The sequence below is a fragment of the Micropterus salmoides genome, unplaced genomic scaffold (genome assembly GCF_014851395.1).
Source record: "Micropterus salmoides isolate LMB-PRFRI ecotype aquatic unplaced genomic scaffold, ASM1485139v1 Ms_hic_scaffold_17, whole genome shotgun sequence".
Classification (NCBI taxonomy): domain Eukaryota; kingdom Metazoa; phylum Chordata; class Actinopteri; order Centrarchiformes; family Centrarchidae; genus Micropterus; species Micropterus salmoides.
In genome coordinates, this window is record NW_024040817.1 from 3869409 (window position 1) to 3896817 (window position 27409).

Below are 27409 nucleotides of genomic sequence, written 5' to 3' on the forward strand. Positions count from 1 at the left end.
GAAGCGTCTGATGAGCTTGCCGTTATGTGTCCTCAATGTGTAATCACTGCATTTGACAGTTAAATGTGAACTTTCTTATTTATAAAAAAAAGTTTATTTTGCAGCAATAAAATATGAAGTAGCCGAGGAGAAGGTTTTTCCTATGCACGCTCACCGAACCACCACCACAACCACTGATCCTGTGTAGGCTGTGTTACACTCACCTAAAGGATTATTAGGAACACCATACTAATACTGTGTTTGACCCCCTTTCGCCTTCTGAACTGCCTTAATTCTACGTGGCATTGATTCAACAAGGTGCTGAAAGCATTCTTTAGAAATGTTGGCCCATATTGACGGACAGCATCTTGCAGTTGATGGAGATTTGTGGGATGCACATCCAGGGCACGAAGCTCCCGTTCCACCACATCCCAAAGATGCTCTATTGGGTTGAGATCTGGTGACTGTGGGGGCCATTTTAGTGCAGTGAACTCATTGTCATGTTCAAGAAACCAATTTGAAATGATTGGAGCTTTGTGACATGGTGCATTATCCTGCTGGAAGTAGCCATCAGAGGATGGGTACATGGTGGCCATAAAGGGATGGACATGGTCAGAAACAATGCTCAGGTAGGCCGCGGCATTTAAACGATGCCCAATTGGCACTAAGGGGCCTAAAGTGTGCCAAGAAAACATCCCCCACACCATTACACCACCACCAGCAGCCTGCACAGTGGTAACAAGGCATGATGGATCCATGTTCTCATTCTGTTTACGCCAAATTCTGACTCTACCATCTGAATGTCTCAACAGAAATCGAGACTCATCAGACCAGGCAACATTTTTCCAGTCTTCAACTGTCCAATTTTGGTGAGCTCTTGCAAATTGTAGCCTCTTTTTCCTATTTGTAGTGGAGATGAGTGGTACCCGGTGGGGTCTTCTGCTGTTGTAGCCCATCCGCCTCAAGGTTGTGCGTGTTGTGGCTTCACAAATGCTTTGCTGCATACCTCGGTTGTAACGAGTGGTTATTTCAGTCAAAGTTGCTCTTCTATCAGCTGGAATCAGTCGGCCCATTCTCCTCTGACCTCTAGCATCAACAAGGCATTTTCGCCCACAGGACTGCCGCATACTGGATGTTTTTCCCTTTTCACACCATTCTTTGTAAACCCTAGAAATGGTTGTGCGTGAAAATCCCAGTAACTGAGCAGACTGTGAAATACTCAGACTGTCCCGTCTGGCACCAACAACCATGCCACGCTCAAAATTGCTTAGCTACCCCTTGGACACATTGTCCAGAAACATGATATTCATGTTTATGCTGATGACACACAAATATACTTGCCCGTCAGATCCACAGACCCTTAAATGCTGAGTTCACTTACCGACTGCCTCTGTGATGTCAAAAATTGGATGTCAAACAATTTCCTCCAGCTGAACAAAACAGAGATCCCGGTCATTGGGTCCCAGAAGATGGTAAAGCAAATACTGCCATCTGCTGGTTCCCTAGTGAATCACATTAAGACTGTTGCAAAGAACCTTTGCGTCTAGTGCGACAGTAATTTAAGTTTCGAGCAGCACACCATAAAGCTTGTGCGATTATGTTTTACCAGCTTAGAAATCAGAATCAGTTTTATTGCCAGGTACATTTTCACAGACGAGGAATTTGCCTTGGCATAAATTGGTGCTTACAGCACACATGAAAATAAATAGCACTTTCAGCTGGGAGAGCTTGTCCTGCAGCAGGGCCGGGATGATGGTGTTGAAACCAGAGCTGAAATTCACAAACAGGAATTCTGGCATAGGTTCCTGGGGAGTCCAGGTGTTGGAGGATGTAGTGAAGGGCCATGTTTACTGCAAGGGTTCCAGGAGTGGGTCTGTGATGGATTTTAGTTGGGACAACACAAGGCGCTCTTCATTACCACAGAGGTCAGGGCGACGGGACTGAAGTCGTTTCTCTCTCTCTCTCCCTGCTATATCTGTGACCTTTCAGTCCCATACACACCAGCATGTACATCGAGATCCTCGGGCAGAGGTCTGTTGTCTGTTCCAGAGCTAAAAACTAGAAGGGACAGAGCATTTGCGGTCAGGGCCCCGAGGCTCTGGAACAGCCAGTCTGATGAAATCAGGGTGGCTGAGTCAGTGAATTATTTTTAGGCCCTTCTTAAAACATACTTTGATCGGAGAGCCTTTCCTTTTTTTCTTTTCTTTTTTAATCTGTTCTTTTACTGTTTTATGTGTTTTATTATCTTTGCACATAAAGTGCTTTATAAATAAAGATTATTATTATTATTATTAAAGGCAGAGACGTAATTACCTTATGAACATGTTATGCCAAACATGTTAACAGTTGACTGCTTCCACATCCAGCAGACACTGAGCAACATTAGCATGAGTGTGCTTGTGTGTTTAATGAGTCTCTGGCGCTCTAATAATGGGGCGGCGCTGTTCAGCACTAAATCTAGGAGGGGTGACGGCCTACTCGGTTGTGTTTCTCTTCCTAGATTCGGGGTGCTGGTGTGCGGTGTTGTCCACAGTTTGGCGTATCTCCACTACTCCCCTGCTGCACTGAGATTAATAAGGTTAGGCAGCTCTAGCTGAGAAGTAACTGAATTTATTCACCTAAGACACTGGGGTTGTTAATGTGTTCTGTGCTCTGGTGTTTCCCTGGTCAACTGTGTGGGTAAGTGTGTGAGTGTGGGTGTGTTTAATCAGTGAGTCATAGTCAGGCACGGTGCCAGGATTTTTTTCTCTACCAGTGCTAAGGGGGGACTAAACCAATAGTCGGGGGTGCTAAGAAAAAATTATTGTACGTGCAATTTCATGATGTCAGCTCTACTTTATAAGGAAATGTTGGTTTTTTTCAATAAAAGCAGCTAAAGTTCACCACACATTCAACAGAAATGTAGTTAACACCTGTGGAATATTGCTGTGCTAGAGACGAAAAAGATCACCACTCTGTCAGAACAAGAACCAAGAGAGAATCGAAAATCAAATCATCAAAACGGACGAACGAAACCGAACAATATGATATAAGCCCGTGGCAAGCTTGGAATTAATGTTTAACCAAATACCAAAGGATGAAAGCAACAGGTTGCTGTCCTAACGTCTTCCACATCACACAACTCGGTATGGGCTGGGAAAGCAAAAGTACCTAGCACTCAATCGGCCAAACACAATCGGCCACAGGCCACCGGCCCAAAAACGCCTCCATCCTAAGCGACAGGGCAGCGGGCCACCCCTCAGAAGGTCATCGGACAAATAGGGCTTTGGCATGACCAAGAGAGATCCAGCCAGATCGGAACACCCGGATACCCCGACAATCTACGGAAAACACCGGTCTCTCTCTTTTCACAGGGTGGCACTTCTTAGATAGGGCCTTACCAATCATATGGAAGATTTATCCATCCATCCATCGTCAACCGCTTATCCTGCGTACAGGATTTTTACACATTTGTGGATCATTTCCTCTCAATTTGTGGGTCATGTTACATTTGTTACGCATCTGTGGAATTTTTGTCCACTTTTCCCTTTTATGCATTTGTAGAATTTTGTCTGTACAGCAATCTGTACCGCAGAAATCTGTAGAAAACAATCTGTAAATATTTCACTACCCACAAACATGTATATTTATGTGTGTGTTCATATCCACATAAATACAGTGCAATTTGCAATTAATCAAAATTCTCTCTGTACACAAATATTTTAATTTCACATACAAAGTGTTATTTACGCATTTTTCGATCTATTTCTACACACAAAACAGTTTTTGCACATTTCCGGATCACTTCCTGTCAATTTGAGGATCATGTTACATTTGTTACGCATCTGTGGAATTTTGTCCACTGTGCCCTGCATAGATCTGTTAAAAGAGATCCATAAGTTTAAGAGGAGTTTACTAGCTACAGCAGCAGGTGGCGGCAGCAACATTGCCTCCCATGAGTTGACAGAATATCCACTGCACTACCCAGCGTCATCCTCATCTGACGGCAGCTGACAAAGTGTTGGGCGCTAAAACATTTTGGTTAGGGTTAGGCAGCAGAGAGATGAAAGGAAACCCAGAGAGCGTTTTGGTGTCATTCAAAGATGTCTGTTATAAAGTCATCGGGCAACCTTGAGTTCCACATACAGCGTCAGGTCATGATATGAATTTCATGCATGCTTTTTGCACATTGCAGGTTTGTGGTAGTTATATAGAGCAGAGCCCAACAAGTTTAAAATATACGTCACCCATCAGATTCTGTCTCTTGCTTCTCTTCCTGTCAGAGTTAAACACATTTTTCTGCTTACACTGACATGCTCATATCTTCATTTTTTTCAATTTCAAACATTCTTAATACACAACACACATATAAGATGATGAATTCACTCAATAAATCAATAATAAGTCTTAGCAAATACAGTATTATACTTTAGTAAGCACACTTTAATTGAGACGATGAATATGAGGATAATAAAAAGAAAGAGGGATGAATACAAGATGATTCGTCTTCTTACTTTTCTGCTCATACTGAAGCAGATTTCCACTTTAAAACTGAAATTCTTTTCCAATTTTGAAACCAAATCACTTAATCAACCACTTTCAAGGTTTTCCCAAATATCAGCACATTTTCAATATCTTTAAACATCATGATTATACAACACACATTTAATAATAATATTGTAATTTTTACGTTTCTGTGTGGATTACATTATTTGTTGTTTTCTGGGAGATGAAGAGTAGATCTGGTCCTGGTCCGTGCTAGCTGATCGAGTCTCACCACGTGTACACTGGAGCCCTGCCCTGGATGACAGATAACTAAAAATAATAATAAAACACATATTTAACATATACAGATCACTGATCCAGAGGTGCCAGTGTATCATGTTCTGATGCCTCTGGTGGCCACAAATTCACTCACGCAACATTTATCTTACTTTCATGAGCATTTTCTTCTCCGTGTAATAGGAGACATCACTGACACTGAGGTTAAAAGTAAAATGAGTAAAAGAGAGTTACCTCCACATTTCTGCCATTCGATGCAATGAATTTTATGTATTTCATCCAGAAGCAGTAACCACCCAACAGCACGACAATCATGACCACAAACATGACCAGAGGCACGAGCAGAGGCAAAACCTGAGGCACAACGTCCCCTGGGAGAGACACAGAGGAAGGGTGTGGAAGAAGTTATTGTATCTTAAGGACATTTATTATAATAAATAATAACTAAAAAATGTATCCATGTAACTAACTACATTTAATGAAATCGTGTAGTTTAGTTAGTAATTTGAGGTGCTTTCACTTTACTTTATTGTCTTTTGTAATAACTGTATCTTGAGGTTTGGACTGTTGGTTGGACACAACAAGTATTGTGAAGGTGTGTCTTTACACATAGAGTCAAATAAAGCGTTCTGAAGGGCATATTACAATAGTAGAATATAAACAGAGCACTGCACAGCCTCATTGTAATAAATATCCATCAGTTCATTTTGCACCTTTTTTCACCCTCAGCCAACAGATCTTTCTTTGTTTATTCCCTCTTTTTCTCTGTTCCCCCCTTTGGTGGTTTGGAGCCCTGATTCATTTTCCTTTAGCTTGGTCAGTGATAACTTTAAATCCAATGTGATCCATGCTGAATTTCTTGGTTCCGCCTTCGGACGACTTTTCAACTGACTACGTATAAGGGGATCATGACTTTTTTTAAAGAGACATTTTGGCCGATTTTAACTGCATAAACTAACTTTTAATAATCATATCAAATAATCAAAATTGTAATAATCAAACAAAATTATTATTGTTGTTGTTTCAACCAATAAAATGACCCATTCTGAGCGGCCCACAGAGGCCCAAATACCAGATGGCTGGTACCTCAAATTCATACTTATGTACAGTACTTGAGTAAATGTACTTAGTTATATTCCACGGTGAGCAAGTTTGACCAATTTATTTAAAATTTCTTACCTGCGGCGACATTACAGCTCAGAACGAAGGCCAACAGGCTGCAGCAGATAGTCGCTCTCATCTTCTCGCAGGTTGAAATGAATCAGTACACAGAATAACATCCGACCTTATCTTGTCAAGGCTGAGAAAAGGAACTTTGTGGTCACCAGCGTTTGTTCCTCAAACATAAAAACATCTTTTCAACAAACCTCAGAGTCTTTTTGTGGTCAAATACTGATGTTTCCTTTAGTGTAAACATGAGCTCATACCAACAAGAAATACTGTCTGGGTGCTGGAGTTCCTGTTATTTAAATATATAATATAATCACATTTCCCACACAACTGACTCTGTACCAGTACGAGAAACAATCTGAAATGACTGTCTAAAAGGCAAAGACATCATTACCTTATGAAGTTAATATGCCAAACATGATAACAGTCAGCTACCTCCACATCCAGCAGAGCATTAGCATCCCGTTGGAGAGGAGTTTGCGTCCAGAGCAGCAACAGCTGAAAAGCAGAGAGCAGAGATGCTAAACAACAAAACCAGACCCACATGGAACAGATCAGTGTGTGCCCTCTAGTTTGAATAGAACAGATCGTTGTGAACATCTTGTGAAATGGTTCCAGGCTGGGTTCAACTGGTTCACTCTGATTATGAGGCGGTACTGTTCAGCGCTGATGGCCTACTTGGATGTGCTTTTCTGTTTCTTCCTTTGACTTAGGTTGCTGGCACTGTTGGTTCTTTTGGAAAAGTTAACAGCTGCATACAACCTGGAAATAGAAAAGATGAACAAGCTTGCAACTTTCCCCAAAAGCAAGGAGGCTGTAAGTGAGGAAGATGAGAAAAAAAACAAACTGGAGAGCTGCGCACACACTAAAGATTATGCAGAGCAGAGCACAAAAGTTCAAAATTTTCCACTAGAACTGCTGCTGTGTTTTACTGACTGTTTTACAGACTCAGGTAACTTTCCACTTTGATAAAGTTTAGTTGTTGCAGTTAGATGCTGCTGAAATACAAAAAAATATGACATATAAACAACAGTTACATTTACTAGTGATGGGCAACGATTAATCGCATTGTTACGCGTAAAACTGAATAATAAATTCTAAAATTGTTTATTGTGCAATTTCAATTTAAATGTACTGCTATATACACAAAGGTGTAATAACATGTGGTCTGCAAACACTTTAAACAAATAAGGTGCTTTTTACCAGCCGTATTCCCTTTACACAGCAGCAATACAATATTTCTTGTAAATCTCAACTTAAACATTAAAGTAATCCACTGCTAGGGCTTCACCTTTTTATTGGCATCAGGCAGCTTTTGTCAGGGAGCAGCAGAAACAGTCTGTTCAGTAGGGTTGGGACTCCATTCACTTTCAATTTCTTTGAAAGGATTAATACATTTGACAAAAAAATTGGCACACTTACAAGCTTTTCCTGCACTTTCAGCTGCCTCTCATGATCAGGAAGGTCACTGGCATCACATGACCAAAATTTTCATATCCATTTTATATCACATGATGACAACCAAGTTATCTCCAAGTCAACTCAGCAAAGTTCATCTGCTGATACAGACTGTAAGACGCAGATGAAACATAAGTGAGTTAGTGGTTTCTAAGTTTAAAGGACTAGTTCAACATTTTAGGAAATACACGTATTCACTCTCTGCCTGAGTGAGATGATCACATCTGTTCTCATGTTATGTCGCTGTGTTAAGGACGAAGCTGGAGTCAGGATGTGTTTGGAAGCAAGGGGAAACAGTACGCCTGGCTCTATCCAAAGTTCAAACACTATAGGTGACAATCTAAAAACAAAATTTAGTCGCCGGGAGGGGAGACTTATCTGCCTGAATTCAAAATCCAAGTTACAAAGTGCTTTCACAAAGGCAAAGATGACAAAACACACATACAACAGATGAAACAAGATACAAACACGAAAACATTTTTAAGGAATTAAAATACAGTTAAATGTATAAATGTAAAATCAACTAAAATCAGGAAATACTCTCCTATAAAAGTCCTATGTTTTAAGAAGGGACTCAGCCGACCTGATTTCCACGTGCAGGCTGTTCCAGAGCCTCGGTGCCCTGACGGCAAATCCTCTGTCCCCTTTAGTTTTCTGCCAGGCCTCTCGAACAAAGAACAGCCTGAGGATCTCAAGGTACGTGCAGGTACATACTGGAGTAATAATAACACTAATGTTGCTGTCGTTCTGCTGGTTTTCTCCTGTTGTCCCCCCGCCCTCTCTTCTCTTAAGGACAGGAGTTAACTGTTTTATTATATATTATTAATATATTATATTAAATTAACTGTTTACTTGTAATATGTAGGATTAAAACATTAATTCATCTTCGCTTGCGCTTCTAAACAGCGAGCTACTGTGTTTCCGGCCCCACTGTTGTTACTTTAGTTGCCAGAGCTCTCTGGTTTATACAGACCGCACACAACGGGAGATTGCTTGAACTTGATTTGAACTCCATTTGGAAAAAAGGCAGGGTAAAGTTGTAAGATTGCAAAGAAACTCCCGCACACTGTTTAACTTGCAAAAATAAATTTATAAGTTAGCAATGTTTCAGTACAAGACCTTCATCAGGCAAATGGTGTTACATACGAAGAAGCCATCTTTTGTAGGAGGTGACTTGTTTGTCAGCACCAATCACCCACTTCCACGTGAAACAAGGCAACATTGCAAAATATTCATTCACATTTTGATGACTATGGATCAAGCTTAAGCTTAAACACAACACTCTCTATAGAAACAATAATATATTGTCCCAGAGAGATCTATAATATAAGGATGTAGGTTCTCAGATCTTGCTGGTACCTTAAACATTAATAGATAGAATATCATAATAAACAACATGTGACCTCACAAGAGATTCAAAAGGCAATAATTTCATACTTCATTAATTTAAGTATTAAGTAACAATGAAATGTATAGAAAAATAGAAAAAGCATACATACACCATAAATATTACTTACAGACCTCCAAAAACATCAATGCACAAGCTTTGCGGTGTGCTGCTCGAAACTTAAATTACTGTCGAACCAGACGCCAAGATTCTCTGCAACAGGCTTGATGTGATTCACTAGATAACCAGCAGGTGGCAGTATTTGCTTTACCATTTACTGGGACCAGGGTCTCTGTTTCTTCTCTGAGTTCTGCAGGAGAAAATTATTTGACATCCAATTTTTTGACATCACAGAGGCAGTCTGTAAGTGAACTCAGCATTTTCCAGTGAATAGACAGATTGGTTGGACCACAGACTGTATGTGGACGTAGTCATGGTGATGTCACCAGCTGGTTTATGCAGTGCCGTTTTGAAGCCTTGAGTTTTGGCCGCCGCCATGTTGATTTTTTGCAACCACTGCACTGAACGTGTATTTGGACAAGACGGTGGAGTTAACGGCCGTGTGTGGCGCTAGGTGCATCTGTGATTCACGTTAAGTGTCATTTTAACAGGGCTGATAATTTTGTCTAGCGAACAACAGCCTTAAAACTAAATGTCCTCGCCAGAGAAAGTGAACAGCCGACTCCTAATAAGCTTTTTCAACGGCGCTGGTTACATTTGCACAGTGCTGTGGGTACAAGTCACTCTAGCCTGATTGACAGGTCGCCATGGTAACGACTTGTCAATTATAGATAATCCCGCCCTAAAGCCTCCCCTGCTTCCTGGTCTCTGTTCCTCTAAATGGGACCATAATTTACTAAATGAACATCATGCTGTGTTGAAGAAGACTTGAAACTAGAGACTGAGACCAGAAACTCATCAGGAAAGTGTTTACTGAGGGAATAAATCAGCTGACAAGTAGAAACATTTTAACATTATTTCTAATGGAACTATTTTATGTAAATCTTGAAATTGGTCTATAGTTCTGATGGAGGGAGAGGTCCAGGCATGACTTTTTCAACAGTAACCCTGGAGTAACAACAACATTTTAAAATTATCAGGAACACAACCGGCCAATAAGGACCTGTTAAAAACAGAAACCAAAGGCGGTTTGAAAGATGGCATTACTTTCAGTAAGAACTTTGAGCTGGAAGACTCTCATTTGTGATGAAACTGCATTGTGGGTAATAAAGGCTTCACTTTATCAGTCAGATAAGATAAAAACAATTCACAATCATTACTACTTTCAGCTGGGGAACAGGGAGTGGCTTTACCAGCTGATTGACAGTCTAAACTAAAAATCTAGGGTTATGTTGATGGGCAGAAATAAGTTCTAAAAGATAGTGTGTTCTTGCATCCTTAATCATTTTGTTGTAGTTTAATAGTGCACCCTTCATGTTGAGGTAGTGTACTTGGAGACTACTATATTTTTTTCCCATCTACGCTCTGCTTTCCTGCTGTAGACTAAGTCCTAACCTTAAGAGGTGCAATACTGTTCAGTGAAGACAAGCAGATCCATTGGTGGGGGAATCAGACCTCTGTGAGTTTTACCTCTCAAACAATGTGCAAAACTTTTTGATGCTTTACTCATTTGGTGGACGAGAACATTACAGCGTACTTGATGACATTTATTTTTCCACAAAAATAAAATATCCTCATGTTGTCATTTCTGCTTATGTGCAGATTAAACCATTTGTTGTTTTCTGGGAGTTCCACATTTAAACCGTATCATGTCTGTTGTGTGTTTGTGAATGAGGAGGAGATCTGGTCCTGGTCCCTGATGGTTTAACTGAGGGTCTGGTTAGTGGACTCTTCACGTGTGGAGATTGTAATCCTGTTCTCGCGGGTGACAGACTGAAAATGATAAAACATATAATTAACAAATGGACATAAGATCACTCATCAAATGGTGGCAGGTGCTTTTCTGCCCCCTAGTGGCCAAAGATTCCTTCATGCAGCATTTATCTTATGTTTGATCACAGTGTAGGAGGAGACATGATTGACACTGAGGTTAAGAGTGACAGACAGAAAGAGTTAAAGAGAGTTACCTCCACATTTCTGCTATTTGAAGTTCTGAGGTTTCTGTTTTCTATCCATTTGCAGAGGAGCAGCAGATAACCAGCCAACAGCACGAAGATCACAACCAGAAACACAACCAGAAGCGAAACCAGAAGTTCAACCACTGGCCAATGATCTGAGCGAGAGAGACAGAGGAGGGGTGGGCAAGAAGGTGGAGAGAGAGAGAAGTGTGTAAATTAATAACTTATTGTGTTGTAGAATAAAGACATTTCATTTAATAATGAATAATTCGTTTATTACAAAAATTACATTTTTAAAGAAGACGGGAAATCATTTGTTGGCAAAACATGACACTACATCTGTCTGACAGCTTCACTTACTGCTTACTTTACAGATTAGGATTTCTGCACAAAATGTATGAAGAGCTAATAAAATCTGATGTTTGTTACAAAATAAACTATCCAACAGTTTAAACAAGTACAGCTCAAATTAAATTAATCCATTCGTCAGGTAATTAGTAACTATTTTGATGGTTGAAGTCATTTTCCCTGTAAATCATCTGATGGTTCAGCTTCTCACGTGTGAAGATTCGCTGCTTTTCCTTTGAATGATCGTGATAATTGTGATCTTTGTTAATAATGTCGAGGTTTGGACGTTTAATTAGACAGAACAGCATTGTGAAGGTGTCGCTTTGGGCTCTGGGTAACTGTGATGGCGTTTCTCACTGTTGTCAGAATCTTTACAAAACCAAACAATTTATCAATTAATGGAGAAAATAATTACAGATTAATCCAGAATGAAAATGATGATTAGTTGCTGTCCAACACAAAATAGTTCAAAATGAGCTCGAGCTCAACAACTACAGCAGCAACATCTGCTTTAATGCACGATGAATAATAATCTGATGAAAAAATATTTAATAACACAACAAGCAGACGGACGTTTTAAAGACATTTTCCTCATTATATTCACACACTTTTAATAAAGTAACATTCTCACTGTTCTAACTCAGCGGGGTAGTAGTGCTTTTCTGACTGTACCTGTACACTGCTTGGTGGTTTCAGGGGAAGCTGAGGTCGGTGTGGAGCTGGTGGCTGGAGCTGTGAACAATGAAAACACAAAAAAAGAATCAATACTGACATCAAGAAGAGACAATCTGCTCTGGATGGATTCATATGCGTTTGAGAATTGAGAGTGTTGTTCCTGTTGTGGACAGCAGGGGGGGGGGGAGGCATAAAGTTTTTTTCCAAAGCAGAGGAGCTCAACATTGGCAGGCTGGTGTTTAAAAATCTCTCTCTTGACAAGACATGGTTGAAGATAAGCATATAGCTGCACCATGTTTGCTCAGTGTGTTATATTGTGGCCAGATTGTTACACAGACAGTCAGTGGTGGGATCTAAAATGGGAACTCCTGGATATTAAATGTTCTCTAGTGGTCCCACTAATATTTGCTTTAATGTGTACTGAAGTAGCATATCACATGACATGGTTAAGTTATATTAGAGTCCAAAAAAGAGCACTCATATCTTAAGATGTATATTATTATTCAAATGATCTATTAGCCACTCTGCATCATTTGTGTCTACCTGCAGGATGTCTCTGGTTTGTCTTTGTCAGACTGTTATTTTGGATGCTTTTACTGTGTACGCTCACTCATGTCTCCCGGCTTTATCTTTTTTATCTTGTTTCATTCCCTCATTGTGAATATCTGTTATTGTACTGTGACGCATTCATGAGGTATGGACCCAGCGGGGCATGGATCACATCCTGCTTCTCACTTATCTCACTAGCGAAAGCCTTAGAGAGAGAAACATAACGTAACTCTAATTTCTCTGTTCGAAACAGAACCAATGCTGTTCAAATGGTCTCTTTTCTGTCTCGTGAGATGCATCGATGCTGACTCGCTGCTGCCTGTTACCCATAAGCCTTTGCAGCTGACACATTAAATGGACAAGATGGCAGACAATCCAAATTTATCTACAACTTTGTCACTTGAAAAGCGAAGCGTTCAGAGGCACTTGCCTTCTGGCTCGAACTGAGCCTATGAGTAAAAGTGCAGCCCTCTAAGCTGCGGGTCCAACTGTCCTTTAACGGCAATTTAACAGTTAAGTTGAAAAAAGAAGCTTCTCAACATGCACAAAACAGCCATGAACATTACAGGCAGGAGAGATAATGAGATTATGAAACAGGCTAGGAAAATTAAATCAGACAGGTTCTTGTTGACGTCTGTTGTGATGTTTTTTATGAAGCAACACTGCGCTGTGCCCGAGTAGAATTTCCCCTTGGGGACAATAAAGTTAACCTAACCTCATCTGGAGTTGGAGTCTGAACTAATGTTGGAGAATATTCATTTTGAAAGAGCAACGGAAAACACACACTTGACCAACCGATGGTGCAACCGCATCCCTCACTCAGTGTGTCACAGACTCGCGTTCACAGGGCAACGAAATCTGAATCATGCTGGTGTGTAACAATACATGAAGAGGAACCAGTTAAACCAATAGAACAACATAATTATCTTTGTTAGGGAAAATACGGGACCTTCTGAGCATCAATACCTCTAACCGAATGTTTTCTGTAACTTTTGATCAGACCCACAGCTCGGAGGAATTTCGGTCTTTTACTCCTTACAAGACGGCTTTAACTGAGTGAGGTTGGTAGGCCTCCTTGCATGAACTGATCTCTTCAAGTCTTTCCACAACATGTCTATTGGATTAAGGTCTGGATTTTGACTTGCTTTTTGTGCGTTAAACATTCTCCGGCAGACTGACTCGTGTGTTTAGGGTCATTGTCTTGGCATTTTGATCTGCACCTGTTGATAACGCCCCTTGAAAATCGAATTTGCATTTGGTCTGGTGATGTGAAGCACAAATGCAGAAAATTGTAAAGGGCTCACAAGCTTTCTTGGGGGTCTTTCTGTTGATCAAAAAAATGCTTCTTTTCTGTCCCTGTTTTTTTTTTTGTCTCGGGTTATCTGTACTTGCTCAAGCCTCTCTGAACATTGGTACAAAAATGTTGGCACAGTCATCTGAGTCACCTTCAGTTGCAACCATTCACCATCAGCAATGAGCAGCAGGGTGGTGAGTGCGTTGGAGATTCAGGCTACACACAGGCCGCCCTACCTTACAGGCAAAGGTTGTCGGGGCTGCATGCAGCCTGAAAGGAATACCAGCCAACACCACTCAGGGAGGACAATACGAATTAATCCTTATCATAATAGACAGTTATAACTGTCCTAAGAAGATGGGTGGGGTTACACACAGAGGTGTTTCCAGGCTCTTGAAACAGTGGGGGCTTAGTCCAGCCCACAAATCTTTCATGTTTTCACCTGTTTTCAGCCTGTGGATGTGGCACTTTTTCACCACATAATAAACACAAATAAATAATAAAAATAAAATTATCTAATGAGAATGAAGTCATGATATTTTAACAAAATCTACCTGCCCCTCTGCTGTGCATTATTCTGCATTACTGCTCTGCTGACCCCTTTTAGACCGTCCGACAGACACAGTGCCCGTCTGGGACTGTTCTTCTCTTCATCATAGAAACTGATGAAACACTTGCGATCAGGCAGGAATCTCAACACAAATCCGCACAGATGTCAACTTCAGCACCTCTGATAAAGTGGTACGGTGCGGGGTCACGTTACGTGAACTTCAAGCAACGTGTGGCAATATTATTGCGAGTAGCCTCCGCTCTTTGAAGACCTGCGAGACAGCCTGCGTCATGAAGATCATTGCATTAACATGGAAAATATTTTAGTTGCTGTTGTTGAGTTACATTCAAAAATGACCCGGCGACGCACGAATTAAGTGTGTGTAAGTATGAAAAATATCAAACTACTTTACTTTTAAACTTGGATTAAAATAATAAATGTTGTCATGGTGATCACAATGTTTGATTCATAAAATCTTACAAAACACATGCAGCTGCTTTAAATAGCAGCTTCACTTTCACATGGTAAAATATTAAATATCTGAAACATTAATATTGGAAGGTGTTTTTTTTACTGACCTGCGGTATTTTTTTGTTTTGGATGGTTTATTTTGTCTAAACTCCAGGTTTAAATCATCTACAACCTGTTTCTTCCTCAGGTACAGCACTGGTTTTGTAGTTCTGCAGGCAGCTTCTCAGAACTTATACTTCTTATATGCTGTTAATAGCCTCAGGGTTTCGCCTTGCTGGGCAAGAAATGCTGAGTGTCACTTCCGTTTTCAGTGAACAGAATCCACAGAGGGTAAAAAAAGAGGGGAAGGAAGTTTTGTAACCGACAATGTGGTGAGTGTCCACCCAGAATAAACACACTAAAGTCACACTAAATAACAGGAAGACAAACATCCACTCTGACACATGTAGGCCTCTTTCACTTTGCTGTATTATCTGACACTGATTCCTCCAAGAGAGACTGTCTGAACATAAGCTCCCGTGTGTTTAAACGCTACTCCCTTTCTATAACGGCTGGTGTTTTGGTTCAACAAGTGACTGTTGGCCGAACGCATCCGTGGTTGCCCATAGTGACGGGAGCTGTTGGAAACAAGAGGAAAATGTATGTGTCCTCATGAAGGCCTTGTTCATTGTACTTTAACTACTTTAATTAAATGTTTAATACATGTTGATCTGCTTTTTGAACATGGTGGAAACCTCTAGATTAGCGCAGCTAGCGTCTCTTGATTGACTTTATACCCGTACATCGAAATATTCTTCTGTTTGTGGACCTTGAAGGTCCCAAAGAAGAACTCAGGGAAGCAGCTGTGCCTCTTTAACCAGATGTCCATTATGGCGCGTTCCATTTGACATGGGAAGTCGGAATTTCCGAGCTCAAAGTTCAAAAGTCTTTTTTTTACTGACCTGCGGTATTTTTTTGTTTTGGATGGTTTATTTTGTCTAAACTCCAGGTTTAATTCATCTACAACCTGTTTCTTCCTCAGGTACAGCACTGGTTTTTGTAGTTAGATTTCCGACTCGGGAAGTCGGGAGAACCGCACTACCCCGACTTTGTGATACAAGATGGCTGTCGGTGTATCAACAGTTAGTGAAAGCAGTAGTTTATACTATTTATTAGCCCTTCTGTGTACTTGTGACTCTTAGAAATGTTCGTCCACAAAGTGCTGCCCAGCTTCTGTCTGTGGACGTGTTGCTACTGTGTTTACTGTGAGTAAATACCACACAATGTGTTTTTTTTATCAGCCGGCGTATCAATGGCTAACCTGGCGAGTTGTAAGCAACAGCTGGCCAGTAACGCCAGGAACGCCGTCGGGTGTGACGTCATTCCCAGCGCCGACCTCCGACTTCCGAGGTCAATGGAACGCAGCATAAATCTCAGGCTTTAAGTGTTTTTCTCTCGCAAAAACAAACCCAAAAACACCACTTTTTTTTTACCTTTATTTATTCAGGGGAGCTTCACTGAGAGGAAGCCTCTCTTTTGCAGAAAGACCCTGATCACAGTCACACCTGGAAGCGGCACAGTACAACCACAGCCTGATCTGCTGGCCACTAAGCAGCTACCCTGGAGCTGTTAATTATTCTATTCTAATTAAATCACTCCTTTGTTTAGCTTGTCCAAGTTTGTTTTCTGTGGCAGTTCATTGTGGTGCACCATACAGTAACAGGTTGACTATTGCCCCCTCTGCCTGGAGGGAAGAAAAACACCCACTGGTAGAGAAAGTAGTATGTAGCTGCAGTGCCGGTGGCTGCATTTTCCGGACTGCACTCCCAGGACCGGAACTGCATTTGTAGGACCCTAGTTTCCCTTGACAATGCCAGCTAGATATCCAGTTAACTGGTACTCTTAAAGGCATTGACAGCCACCTGAAGCCCCTTACCCTTAACGTAACCATCACAGGAGAGTGTGCCTAAAGTCAGTGATTCTATGCATGTCGATTGGTTCACCCTACAGCTGCGCACGGCCGATGTGCTAGCAGACAGCTTTAACCTCCTTTGCACATGAAAACCACCAATTTACTAAGTGGGCTCTCTTGAAAGTACAGTATCTCCCAAAAGTGAGTAAATATCTGATTATATCTTTTCATGTGACAACGCTGAAGAAATGACACTTTGCTACAATGTAAAGTAGTGAGTGTGCAGCTTGTATAACAGTGTAAATTTGTTGTCCCCTCAAAATAACACATCACACAGCCATTAATGTCTAAACCGCTGGTGACAAAAGTGAGGACACCCCTAAGTGAAAATGTCAAAACTGGGCAAAATTAACCATTTTCCCTCCCTGGTGTCATGTGACTCGTTACTGTTCCAAGGTCTCAGGTGTGAATGGGGAGCAGGTGTGTTAAATTTGGTGTTATCGCTCTCACACTCCCTCAGACTGGTCACTGGAAGTTCAACATGGCACCTCTTGGCAAAGAACTCTCTGAGGATCTGGAAAAAAAGAACGGTTGCTCTACATAAAGATGGTCGAGGCTGTAAGAAGACTGCCAAGACCCTGAAACTGAGCTGCAGCACGGTGGCCAAGACCATACAGCGGTTCACCAGGACAGGTTCCACTCAGAACAGGCTTCGCCATGGTCGACCACAGAAGTTGAGTGCACGTGCTCAGCGTCATATCCAGAGGTTGTCTTTGGGAAATAGACGTATGAGTGCTGCCAGCATTGCTGCAGAGGTCGAAGGGGTGGGGGGGCAGCCTGTCAGGGCTCAGACCGTACGCCGCACACTGCATCAAACTGGTCTGCATGGCTGTCGTCCCAGAAGGAAGCCTCTTCTAAAGATGATGCACAAGAAAGCCCGCAAACAGTTTGCTGAAGACAAGCTGACTGAGGACGTGGATTACTGGAACCAGGTCCTGTGGTCTGATGAGACCCACATAAACGTATTCGGTTGACATGGTGTCGAGTGTGTGTGGCGGCAACCAGGTGAGGAGTTCAAAGACAAGTGTGTCTTGCCTACAGTCCAGCATGGTGGTAGGAGTGTCCTGGTCTGGGGCTGCATGGGTTCTGCCGGCACTGGGGAGCTACAGTTCATTGAGGGAACCATGAATGCCAACATGTACTGTGACATACTGAAGCAGAGCAGGATCCCCTCCCTTCAAAGACTGGGCTGCAGGACAGGAAGGTGGAGGAGCGCACGGTCTCTAACATCCACCAGATCCGTGATGTCGTCATGGAGGAGTGGAAGAGGACTCCAGTGGCAACCTGTGAAGCTCTGCTGAACTCCAGGCCCAAGAGGGTTAAGGCAGCGCTGGAAAATAATGGTGGCCACACAAAATATTGACACTTTGGGTCCAATTTGGACATTTTCACTAAGTGGTGTCCTCACTTTAGTTGCCAGCGGTTTAGACATTAACGGCTGTGTGATGTGTTATTTTGAGGGGACAGCAAATTTACACTGTTATACAAGCTGAACACTCACTACTTTACACTGTAGCAAAGTGTCATTTCTTCAGTGTCGTCACATGAAAAGATAAAATCAAAGGTTTACATAAATGTGAGGGGTGTACCCTATACACTTTTGTGAGATACTGCGTAGGGTAGAGAACTGCAATTAGCGGCCGTTTTTCTCCCGGTGGCCACAAGGGCAACAACATAATCCCACACTCAAACCTGCTTCAACTAGCAACACAAAAGGTGAGATTTATGCTTTATCTGAATTATTGACTAAGTGGTTAGTTTGAGTCTAACTACATCTACATCTGGTTCACCACCCCACCTCCATTAAAGCACAGAGCTGCTTCCCTGAGCTTTGCTATGGGAATTTCCTGTTTTAGACGGCAAGTTAACTTAAACTCTAAATCAGGGGTTCATCAACAAACTCTCTGTTTCTCTATGACTCCTCCCCTCCTGTGGAGCCTGAAGCAGCAGTCTGACACACTGTTGTTTCCTCATTCACACTGCCGATGTCAAAACACACATTGAACGCTTTCATTTGCAGAAGTTAGATATTCGTTTATTGCCCAAACATGATCTTTAACGTGACCGCTTTTATGATCAATCTGCCATCGATGTAAGAACAGAGACAGTTATTGTAGATGTTGTTGATTCATCCTCAGCTCAGAATACAATCTTTAGGCTGCACTTCTGTATAACACTGTGACTCTGTGAACATTTAGGCAGCTGTCAGGTTGCACAGAAACGTTTAGTGTGGGCTACACTACTGCATTAATCCCTGTTTAAATCATACTCACCTGTTTTAAGCTGTCAATGAACAATCATTCATCGTGCAGCTGAAAAAACTACATGTCAGTTTGAACTGCCAATCACAGGTCCATAAGTAAACTGTGTCTTATCTGTTTGATCCATATTTTTGATCCATATTTTCAGCTTCAGTTATTGCCACCAGCGTTTTGTCCTGTCAGGTTACAGCTGAATAAACATATTTTAAAAGTAACCCACAGTAAAGGATTCCAGCACTTTATCATTCATTAAGGAAATTCAAATTAGCTAAACTCACTGAATAAAATGTAAAAGTGTTAACTTATAACTCCTAACTCCACCTAACTCCTTCCTCCACTCCCGTTTTATGCACTCCGCTCTTTCTTTACCCATTGCCATGATGAATCGTAGTATTGGCCTTTTTCATTTCCCAGGCACACGCTTTAATGAGGTTCAACATACTTTGATGAACTAATTCTGATCAGCTGTTGTGGAACTGAAAACTCGGAGTTTCCCATTTCAGGTTTAATCAAGGCAGGCTTGTGTGACTGATGAACGGTTTGGAAATGGGCCATTTTTTCTACAGGAAGTAGTGGTAGCCTATTAAATTTGCAATGTAAATCTGTATTTTTTTTTCACATTTAATGTAATGTTACAAAAGCTGAAAGCTTCTTGCTGAGCACATAATCATATATCTAAATAACAAACAGATGAGTATTGAAAAACTAACAAGTAGCTTAAAGGCCTTTATGGAGGAATGCCACGTTAATCTTTTTGCATATTACTAAACTATTGAACTCACATTGTAAATGAAAGTTATGTTTTCTATAGGTTATTTTCATTTTGAGCACGGTTTTGGGGTTGAATGTCAAAATAACCTTGGCCTACAGTATAAATAAAACTATGAACTATTTTCTAAATTGTATTAGTGATGGTTTAATTAGGCAAAAATAACTTACCAAGAACTTGGAGATGAATAATTCCGATTTGCAAAACGTCTATTGATATTATGTTGAAGCTATAATCCCAGCTGTCACCTGACATCAGGGATGCTAGAGCCAAGTATCGGTACGATGCGTTCACTTTCAACCCTCCTTTACTTAGGGTTGTAACCTCAACGTGTTTAGTCTTGTTGTTGAAATTGCAGATAATAAAAACCAACGTAACATTTCTCCCCAAAATTGAGACCCGGAGGCCGGATGGACCCGCACAGCATGCGGGGGGGGGGGGGAGAAACATGAGGGACAAGTCAGGTGAAGTAGTCAGTCCTGTGGTGCATTTAGTAGCCTATGTATTAATCTGGTAAAATAAGTACAATAGGTGGAAGTTTCTGTTTGGTTTGCTCTGGTTCTTAGAAAATGTGTCATTCAGCATTATGACCATGAATTCAAACAGGCAACACAACAGAAAGCTACAGGTTCCTGTTTTCTAGAAATAAACCCGTAAATAAAAGCATCTCAAATCAATCTAATCTCTAAAGAAATTACACTGAAATATTTATCTCTTCTTACCGATAAAAGCGAGCAGAAAGAGAAGCAACGTAAAGGCGAACAGATCCATCCCAGACGGTTCAAGTCTTTCCTGCAGAGACAGAGAAAGCAGAACTGCAGCTGGAGGAACTCAGATCTCTCTCTCTCTCTCTCTCTCTCACACACACACACACACACACACACACACACACACACACACACACACACACTGCTATTTCCTGTATTTAAATACACAGTCCAGCAAATAGCAGATTAGGATGAATTTGGTTATGGGTGCCGTCGTGTTCACACAGTATGACATTCCTGATGTGAGTTTGTGGTCAGAGCTGCTAAAGGTCAGAACAGAAGTGCATGCAGGTTTGATTCTGAGCTGAGGGTGAACGATGAAGATGATGATACAGTGATGAAGGTGCAGTGTAACACAGGTGGTGCCATGACGGGGAGGTTATTTACTGCCACATGATCAAATGTTTATGTACATAACAAGTACATATTCTTGATCATTTATGATTCTTTTATATCTTGTCAATTTTATATGTTTGATTCTTGATCTGTAGCAGTTTACTTTCTTACCTTCTTTATTGTTATGCACCAAAATACCAAAGCTAATTCCTTGTATGTGTAAACCTACTTGGCAATAAAGCTCTTTCTGATTTCTCGTCAGATGCAAATTTTCCATATAGCTATGTATTTAACTAGGTTGCAAATAACCCACAAACAATGAATACTAAATGCAATTAACAGCATGAAATAAATCTTTAGCAATAACCTGTATTTAAACGAATTAACAGACACAAACCAGGGATACATTTAAATACACTCATGCTGCCATCTACTGGTAGAGAGGAGAAACATCAGCTTCATCAGCTTTCGTCTTCATAGGCGCTTTACAGTGTTTAGGCCAAATTAAATATCAGACACAATAACTTCTTAGGTTAAACTATATTACAAACTGAACTGCACCAAACCAATCTCATTTCCTCTTGTACACATTATGATGATCACAGAGAATCTTTGTTTCTGGATGTTACGCGGCAAATCTCTGAAATATTTTGGTATGCTTACGATCAAAAATTAGTTTGTTTAACTAGATTTAATTTTGTTCTGTGTAGGGTTATGGGTTTATGTGAGTGGTTATCTGAGTAAAGGTGAATGCATCTGTTTATGAACACATACATGCAAGTATCTGAATATATATGTACTATTTATTATTATTCCGCTTCTAATCTTTGTTTCTAATTGGTTAGAGCTGTATATGATGTCTTTTTTTCCCCTCTATATTAATGTTGGTGTCTTATAAGCTCATGCGGGCTGAACGTAATGATACGCATGACACAATAATTCATTCATTCATTCTTTCACAATGTGCTCAATGAGGCTGCAGTCAGTAACAATTGAACATACAATGCAAAACCTTCTGCACCTCTAAACATTAATTAAAAATATCAATAAATGTTTGTACATATTTATTTATACACTCACTATTAGTACATGACTAAATCGTATGTATAAATGTACATCTAAATAGTTAATCGTTTCCTTGCACTTTCTAAACGATCTTAGCTTGTGTTTGTGTGAGGATTCAACCATTTGTGGTTTTCTGGGAGTTATGTAAGGTTAAGTGAGTGAGGAGTAGATCTGGTCCTGGTCCCTGCTGGCAGGATCGAGGCTCTGGTAAGTGGAGTCTTCACCCGTGGAGACTGGAGTCCTGTTCTTGGAGGCGACAGATAACTGAAAATAACACATATTTAACATAGTTAAAGATCCCTGTTCTAATGGCGGCACTGTTTCCAGTTCTCATTCTGTTTCTGCCCGCTAGTCACAAATTTATTTATGCAGCATTTATCTAACATGTCATTTTATTTTCCTGAGCATCTACAGTATATTAGGAGACATCATAGACATCGAGGTTAACAGTCAGAGACAGCAAGAGTAAAAAAGAGTTACCTCCACATTTCTGCTTTTTGAAGATCTGAGGTTTCTGTTTTTCATCCATTTGAAGAGCAGCAGCAGAAAACCAGCCAACAGCAGGACAATCAGAACCACACAAACAACCAGAGGCACAAAGTAAACTGGGGAGAGAGACAGAGAGGAAAGGTGGGTAAGAAGGCTGAGAGACAGAGAGGAAAGGTGGGTAAGACGGCTGAGAGACAGAGAGGAAAGGTGGGTAAGACGGCTGAGAGACAGAGAGGAAAGGTGGGTAAGAAGGCTGAGAGACAGAGAGGAAAGGTGGGTAAGACGGCTGAGAGACAGAGAGGAAAGGTGGGTAAGACGGCTGAGAGACAGAGAGGAAAGGTGGGTAAGACGGCTGAGAGACAGAGAGGTGTGTTCAGGGTCTAAACAGAAGATAACTTATTGTACCGTAAGTGTCACGGTGGGTTATGCAGAAAAACAGGGACTGGACCCAAACGCAGACAGAACAGGCAGATAAGGCGTTTGACAGTAAAATGTCTTCAGCAGCTTCACCAGCTCAGCTCAGCTGTTCCTCACCCAGTTTTATTCCTCCTACACAGCTGTTTCTGTTTCAGTTAATGATTGTGTTTCAACCTACATAGCCTACTGAATTTGGTACATTTATTGATACACCTGACAACATACCTACAAAATCCTTGACTTTGTGCAAGTGTACGTAGAAGAATTCATTTTGAAGGCAAAGGGTGGTTACTATTTGATTTAGATTTTCTTTCCGTTCACTTACATTGTATTTTAGTAATTGATAAATATAATCTATTAAGATTTTTGAAAGCATTCCTACTTTACAGCATTTTTCCACACCTATATACATATAAACAGTGGTTGAAATAAGCATTGAACACGTCACTATTTCTCAGTAAATATATTTCCAAAGGAGCTATTCACATAAAATTTTCACCAGATGTTGGTAACAACCCAATTAATCCATACATACAAAGAAGTTCAGAAATAAAGTTATGTGTAATAATGTCACAGGGAAAAAGTATTGAACACATGAAGAAAGGGAGGTGCAAAAAGGCAGTTAAAAAGCAATCTAGACCCTTGTCAGTACAAATTAATATCAGCTGGTTCAGTCCCAACTGATGGCCTACAAAAAGGTCTCATTGCCAAGGTCTCACACATCCCATGATGGGTAAATGCAAAGAGCTGTTTCAAGACCTTTGCAACCTAATTGTTGCAAAACACAATGGTGGCATTGGTTATAGGCGCATTTCTAAGCTTCTGAATGTTCCAGTGAGCGCTGTTGGGGCCATAATACGGAAGTGCAAAGACAATCATTTCACCATAAATTTGCACATTATTACATATAACTTTATTTCTGAACTTCTTTGTTTTGGTTTCTTTGTATGTATGGATTACTTGGGTTCCTACCAACATCTGGTGAAAAATTCATGTCAATAGCTCCTTTGGAAATATATTTACTGAGAAAAATGGTGACGTGTTCAATACTTATTTCACACGTGTGTGTGTGTGTGTGTGTGTATATATATTATTTCTTTTTGGAAAGTCAACAAAATAATTTGAGACAGTTTTACACCAAAGCAAACTTAAAACACGAATGTCAAAGCAGCCACAGCAATACAGACCCTTCATATTATATATTATAACGTGCATCTGTTTGTCTATCACTGTTAAACATTAACTGTATAAAAAGAAGTGGACATGGCCACCGTGACATCATGGTTTGTGGTCTATCGTTTCCTGGAGCCAGACTGGTTAGTAAGGTGCATCTGTAAATGGGATATTAACTAGGATGCTGGTTTAACAGGCTTAAAACAAAAAATGCATTACTTAGCAGAAAAAATGTTCTTAGACAAAAACACATACAACACCCAAGTTCCCCACTAGTTAAAAGAAGTCCACTGCAGTGGACACAATCTGCCTCTATCCTGATTAACAGCTGGCCTTGGTAGCAAGTTAATCACCTTGTAGCCCCGCCCTGAAATATACTCTGCTTCCTGGTCTCTGTTCCTCTTAACGGGACCATAATTTACTAAATGAACATCATGCTGTGTTGAAGAAGACCTGAAACTAGAGAGTGAGACCATGAACTCATCAGGAAAGTGTTTACTGAGGGAATAAATCAGCTGAGAAGTAGAAACATTTTCTCAGAGACTTCTATACAATCACACTTCTTTCTGCAGCCGGTGGAGTCGCCCCCTGCTGGCTGCTGGAGAGGACGCAGGTTTAAGGGACTTTTACATTGGCTTCACTTGTCAGACCCGGAGGTTGCCAGTTGCTGTTAACAGAGCCTCCAGTTTGTACACTTCACTGATCACAGACCTGTAGAGTAACATCAGTTCTGTCCAGCCTCACGCTCGCTCTCTCTCCCATTTCAATTAACTGGTCATTTGTTTTCAGCGGTTTAGACATTAATGGCTGTGTGATGTGTTATTTTGAGGGGACAGCAAATTTATATACGTTATTCAAGCTGCACATTCACTACTTTACATTGTAGCATGTTTCATTTCTTCAGTGTTGTCACATGAAAATATTTACGCAGATGTGAGGGGTGTACTCACTTTTGGGAAATACTGGATCCTCTAAGACTTCTTGTCTCTCACCTTTCTCAGACTGCTCATCTTTGGTCACATTCAGATGCACAACTGGTTTTCCATCACAGTAGTACAGTCCAGCGTCATCAGGCTGCACGTCTGTTATAGTCAGCGTCTCTTCCGTGGTTGAATATCGAGCGTGCTTATCCATCTCGTTTTGACTGGAAACAGTGATGTTTGTTCCACGGTTTTCTCTGGTCCATGTTGGATCTCTTGACCCAGAAACAGCAGAGGGACAATTCAGAGTGATGTTGGTTCTTTCTACAACAGTGAGTCTGGCTGTTTCTCCTGCATGACCAAACACAAAGTAAAAAATATGTTTTATGTCATTAAATACATGGATTTTCTTTGAGAAACTGACCTGTTTTTACCCCAAAGGTGGAGGAATAACATGGTCTAAGTGCATTTACGCGCTGTACTTAAGGACAGTTTTGAGGTACTTGTACTTTCTTTTGGTATTTCCATTTTCATCAACTTTATACTTCTACTCCTCTACATCTCAGAGGCTGAAATTGTACTTTTAACTTAAGGTTCTGAACACAGGACTTATACAGGAGTATTTTCAGTGTGGTATAACTACTTTAACTTAAGTAAAGGATCTGAATACTTCTTCAACGCCTGGCCATGACTTTGCTTGCACAGACTATATATATATTTATACACACAGGCTGGTTAAACACAGGTGAGACACATTAGGCAATCAGCAGTTAGACAGACAGAAAATAAAATAGACTAAAACACGAGAGGCAGAAATTTTCACAATAATACAGGAAACTAACACAAGTGGACATTTCTCATTACTCTAATTGGAAAAATTGGGAAATACTAAGTTCTCTTCTTCACTGAATGATCATACAGTTGCAACTGTCCAGCATGTTCAAATGTAGTGAAGCGCAAAAGCAAATTTTACTTCAATAAAGACAATAGTTCAATTTCCCCAACATAAATGTACACCACAAAAGTAAATTTAATGGAGGACGAAAGTAAAACATAATATTATAAGTTCTACAATAGTTGTGTTATTGAAGGTAAAAACACATTTACATCTAATTTATATATGTTAGTAATATACAATAATATATTACCATAACAAAATGTACTGTACATGCAACAGGAAGAAAACAGGAAGCACAACAACTTTCTTAAAGTTTGATGTTACCTGGTTTGATCACCATCAGCTCCACAGCTGGTTCATTATTACACAGGTATCTTCCAGTGTCCGAGAGATTAACTCTGCTAATGACAAGTGACTTAAATTTATCTCCCACTGAACCGTATCGTCTGTCTGTGTTATTGCCTCTTATCTCTCTTTCACCATCAATTATAAATATGTCAACTCTGTTTCCGTTGATCTCTCTGCTCCACGTCGCTTTACCCTCCACAGGGTGAGGACATGGCAGAAAGACAAAGCTCTTCTCCTCGACTACTACATGATTTATTCCTGCAAAAGAAACAAGTAAAAAAAAAGTTCACATTTAACTGTCAAATGCAGCGATTGCACATCAAATACGACCTTATCAATTGGTGTTTTTACATTATGAGTCAGCGATACCAAACACATCTGAGACAAGCTTCAAGACCTCACAACATAGTACAGACCGCACATTCTTCATGAATTATTATTAATGCAATAAATAAAGGCCAGTTCAATCCTGCTGAGTTTATTGATAAGCTCATTATATGCTGATTATTTTCACCAATAACTGATTGTTTGGTTTGTGAGGATTCTGCCTTCAGTTACCAATATAAACTGTTGGGTAGTTTAATTTACAACAAAACATCATAGTTTACAAACTCCGTGTAAAAGGTTTCCTCAAATTTATAGTTGGGTGCATAATTTCAGAGTAAATGTACTTAGTTACATTTCACTTCCAATAATAAATGTATTTTAAAGTGAGCAAGTTTAACTGATTAATTAAAAAGTTCTTACCTGCGGTGACATTAAAGCTCAGAACAAAGGCCAACAGGCAGCAGCAGATAGTCGCCCTCATCTTCACGCAGGCTGAAACACTGTACACAGAATAATGTCCCACCTCAGCTTATCCATGCTTAGAACAGGAACTGTGTTGTAACGGAGTTCCTTAAACAAGAGAAACACATGTTCAACACACGTCAGTGTTTCCTTCAGTGTGATCATGAGTTCATACATCTTTTACTAACAACAAATACGGTGTTGGTGTTGGAAAGTATTATGTGTTTAGTAGTATCCTTTAGAAGATCGTACCTGCGCTGACATTACAGCACACAACAAAGCCTGAACAGACAAACTGTTTTATTGTGAGCTGAGCAAAGGATGTGTAAACCCCACATTCTCACATTTGTCTTTTTGTGGTCTGATGATTCCTGTTGTTTAAATATAGAGCATGATGACATTTCCCTCAAAACTATTTCTTTGCCAGTAAGCAAGAGCCTGAAATGACTAAAAGGCAAAGACATCATCACCTTATGAAGCTGTTAGAGAGCAGATGTGGTAAATAG

The 27409-nt window shown here is 40.5% G+C and overlaps 2 protein-coding genes across 5 annotated transcripts in view; both read right to left on the reverse strand.

Moving 5' to 3' along the window:
• The window catches only part of si:ch211-264f5.6 (carcinoembryonic antigen-related cell adhesion molecule 20), a 55611-nt gene extending 35096 nt beyond the window's left edge, over positions 1-20515 (reverse strand). For 2 of the 4 annotated variants that reach the window (XM_038724116.1, XM_038724114.1), the window contains exon 1: positions 20424-20515. In XM_038724116.1, coding sequence (XP_038580044.1) covers positions 20424-20472 — 49 coding nt within the window. In that variant the 5' untranslated portion in view covers positions 20473-20515. The remainder of the gene's footprint in view (positions 1-20423) is intronic. The other 2 variants (XM_038724118.1, XM_038724117.1) reach the window with 1 other exon arrangement.
• Positions 20516-21737: 1222 nt separating this feature from the next.
• On the reverse strand, positions 21738-27015 carry LOC119906772. The gene is made up of 5 exons (XM_038724119.1): positions 26862-27015; positions 26091-26372; positions 24941-25219; positions 22350-22474; positions 21738-22133 (listed from the first exon to the last, which is right to left on the reverse strand). Exons 1-5 carry the CDS (start codon positions 26920-26922, stop codon positions 22020-22022), a joined length of 861 nt encoding a protein of 286 aa, XP_038580047.1. The 5' UTR covers positions 26923-27015; the 3' UTR covers positions 21738-22019.
• Between the last annotated feature and the right edge of the window lie 394 nt (positions 27016-27409).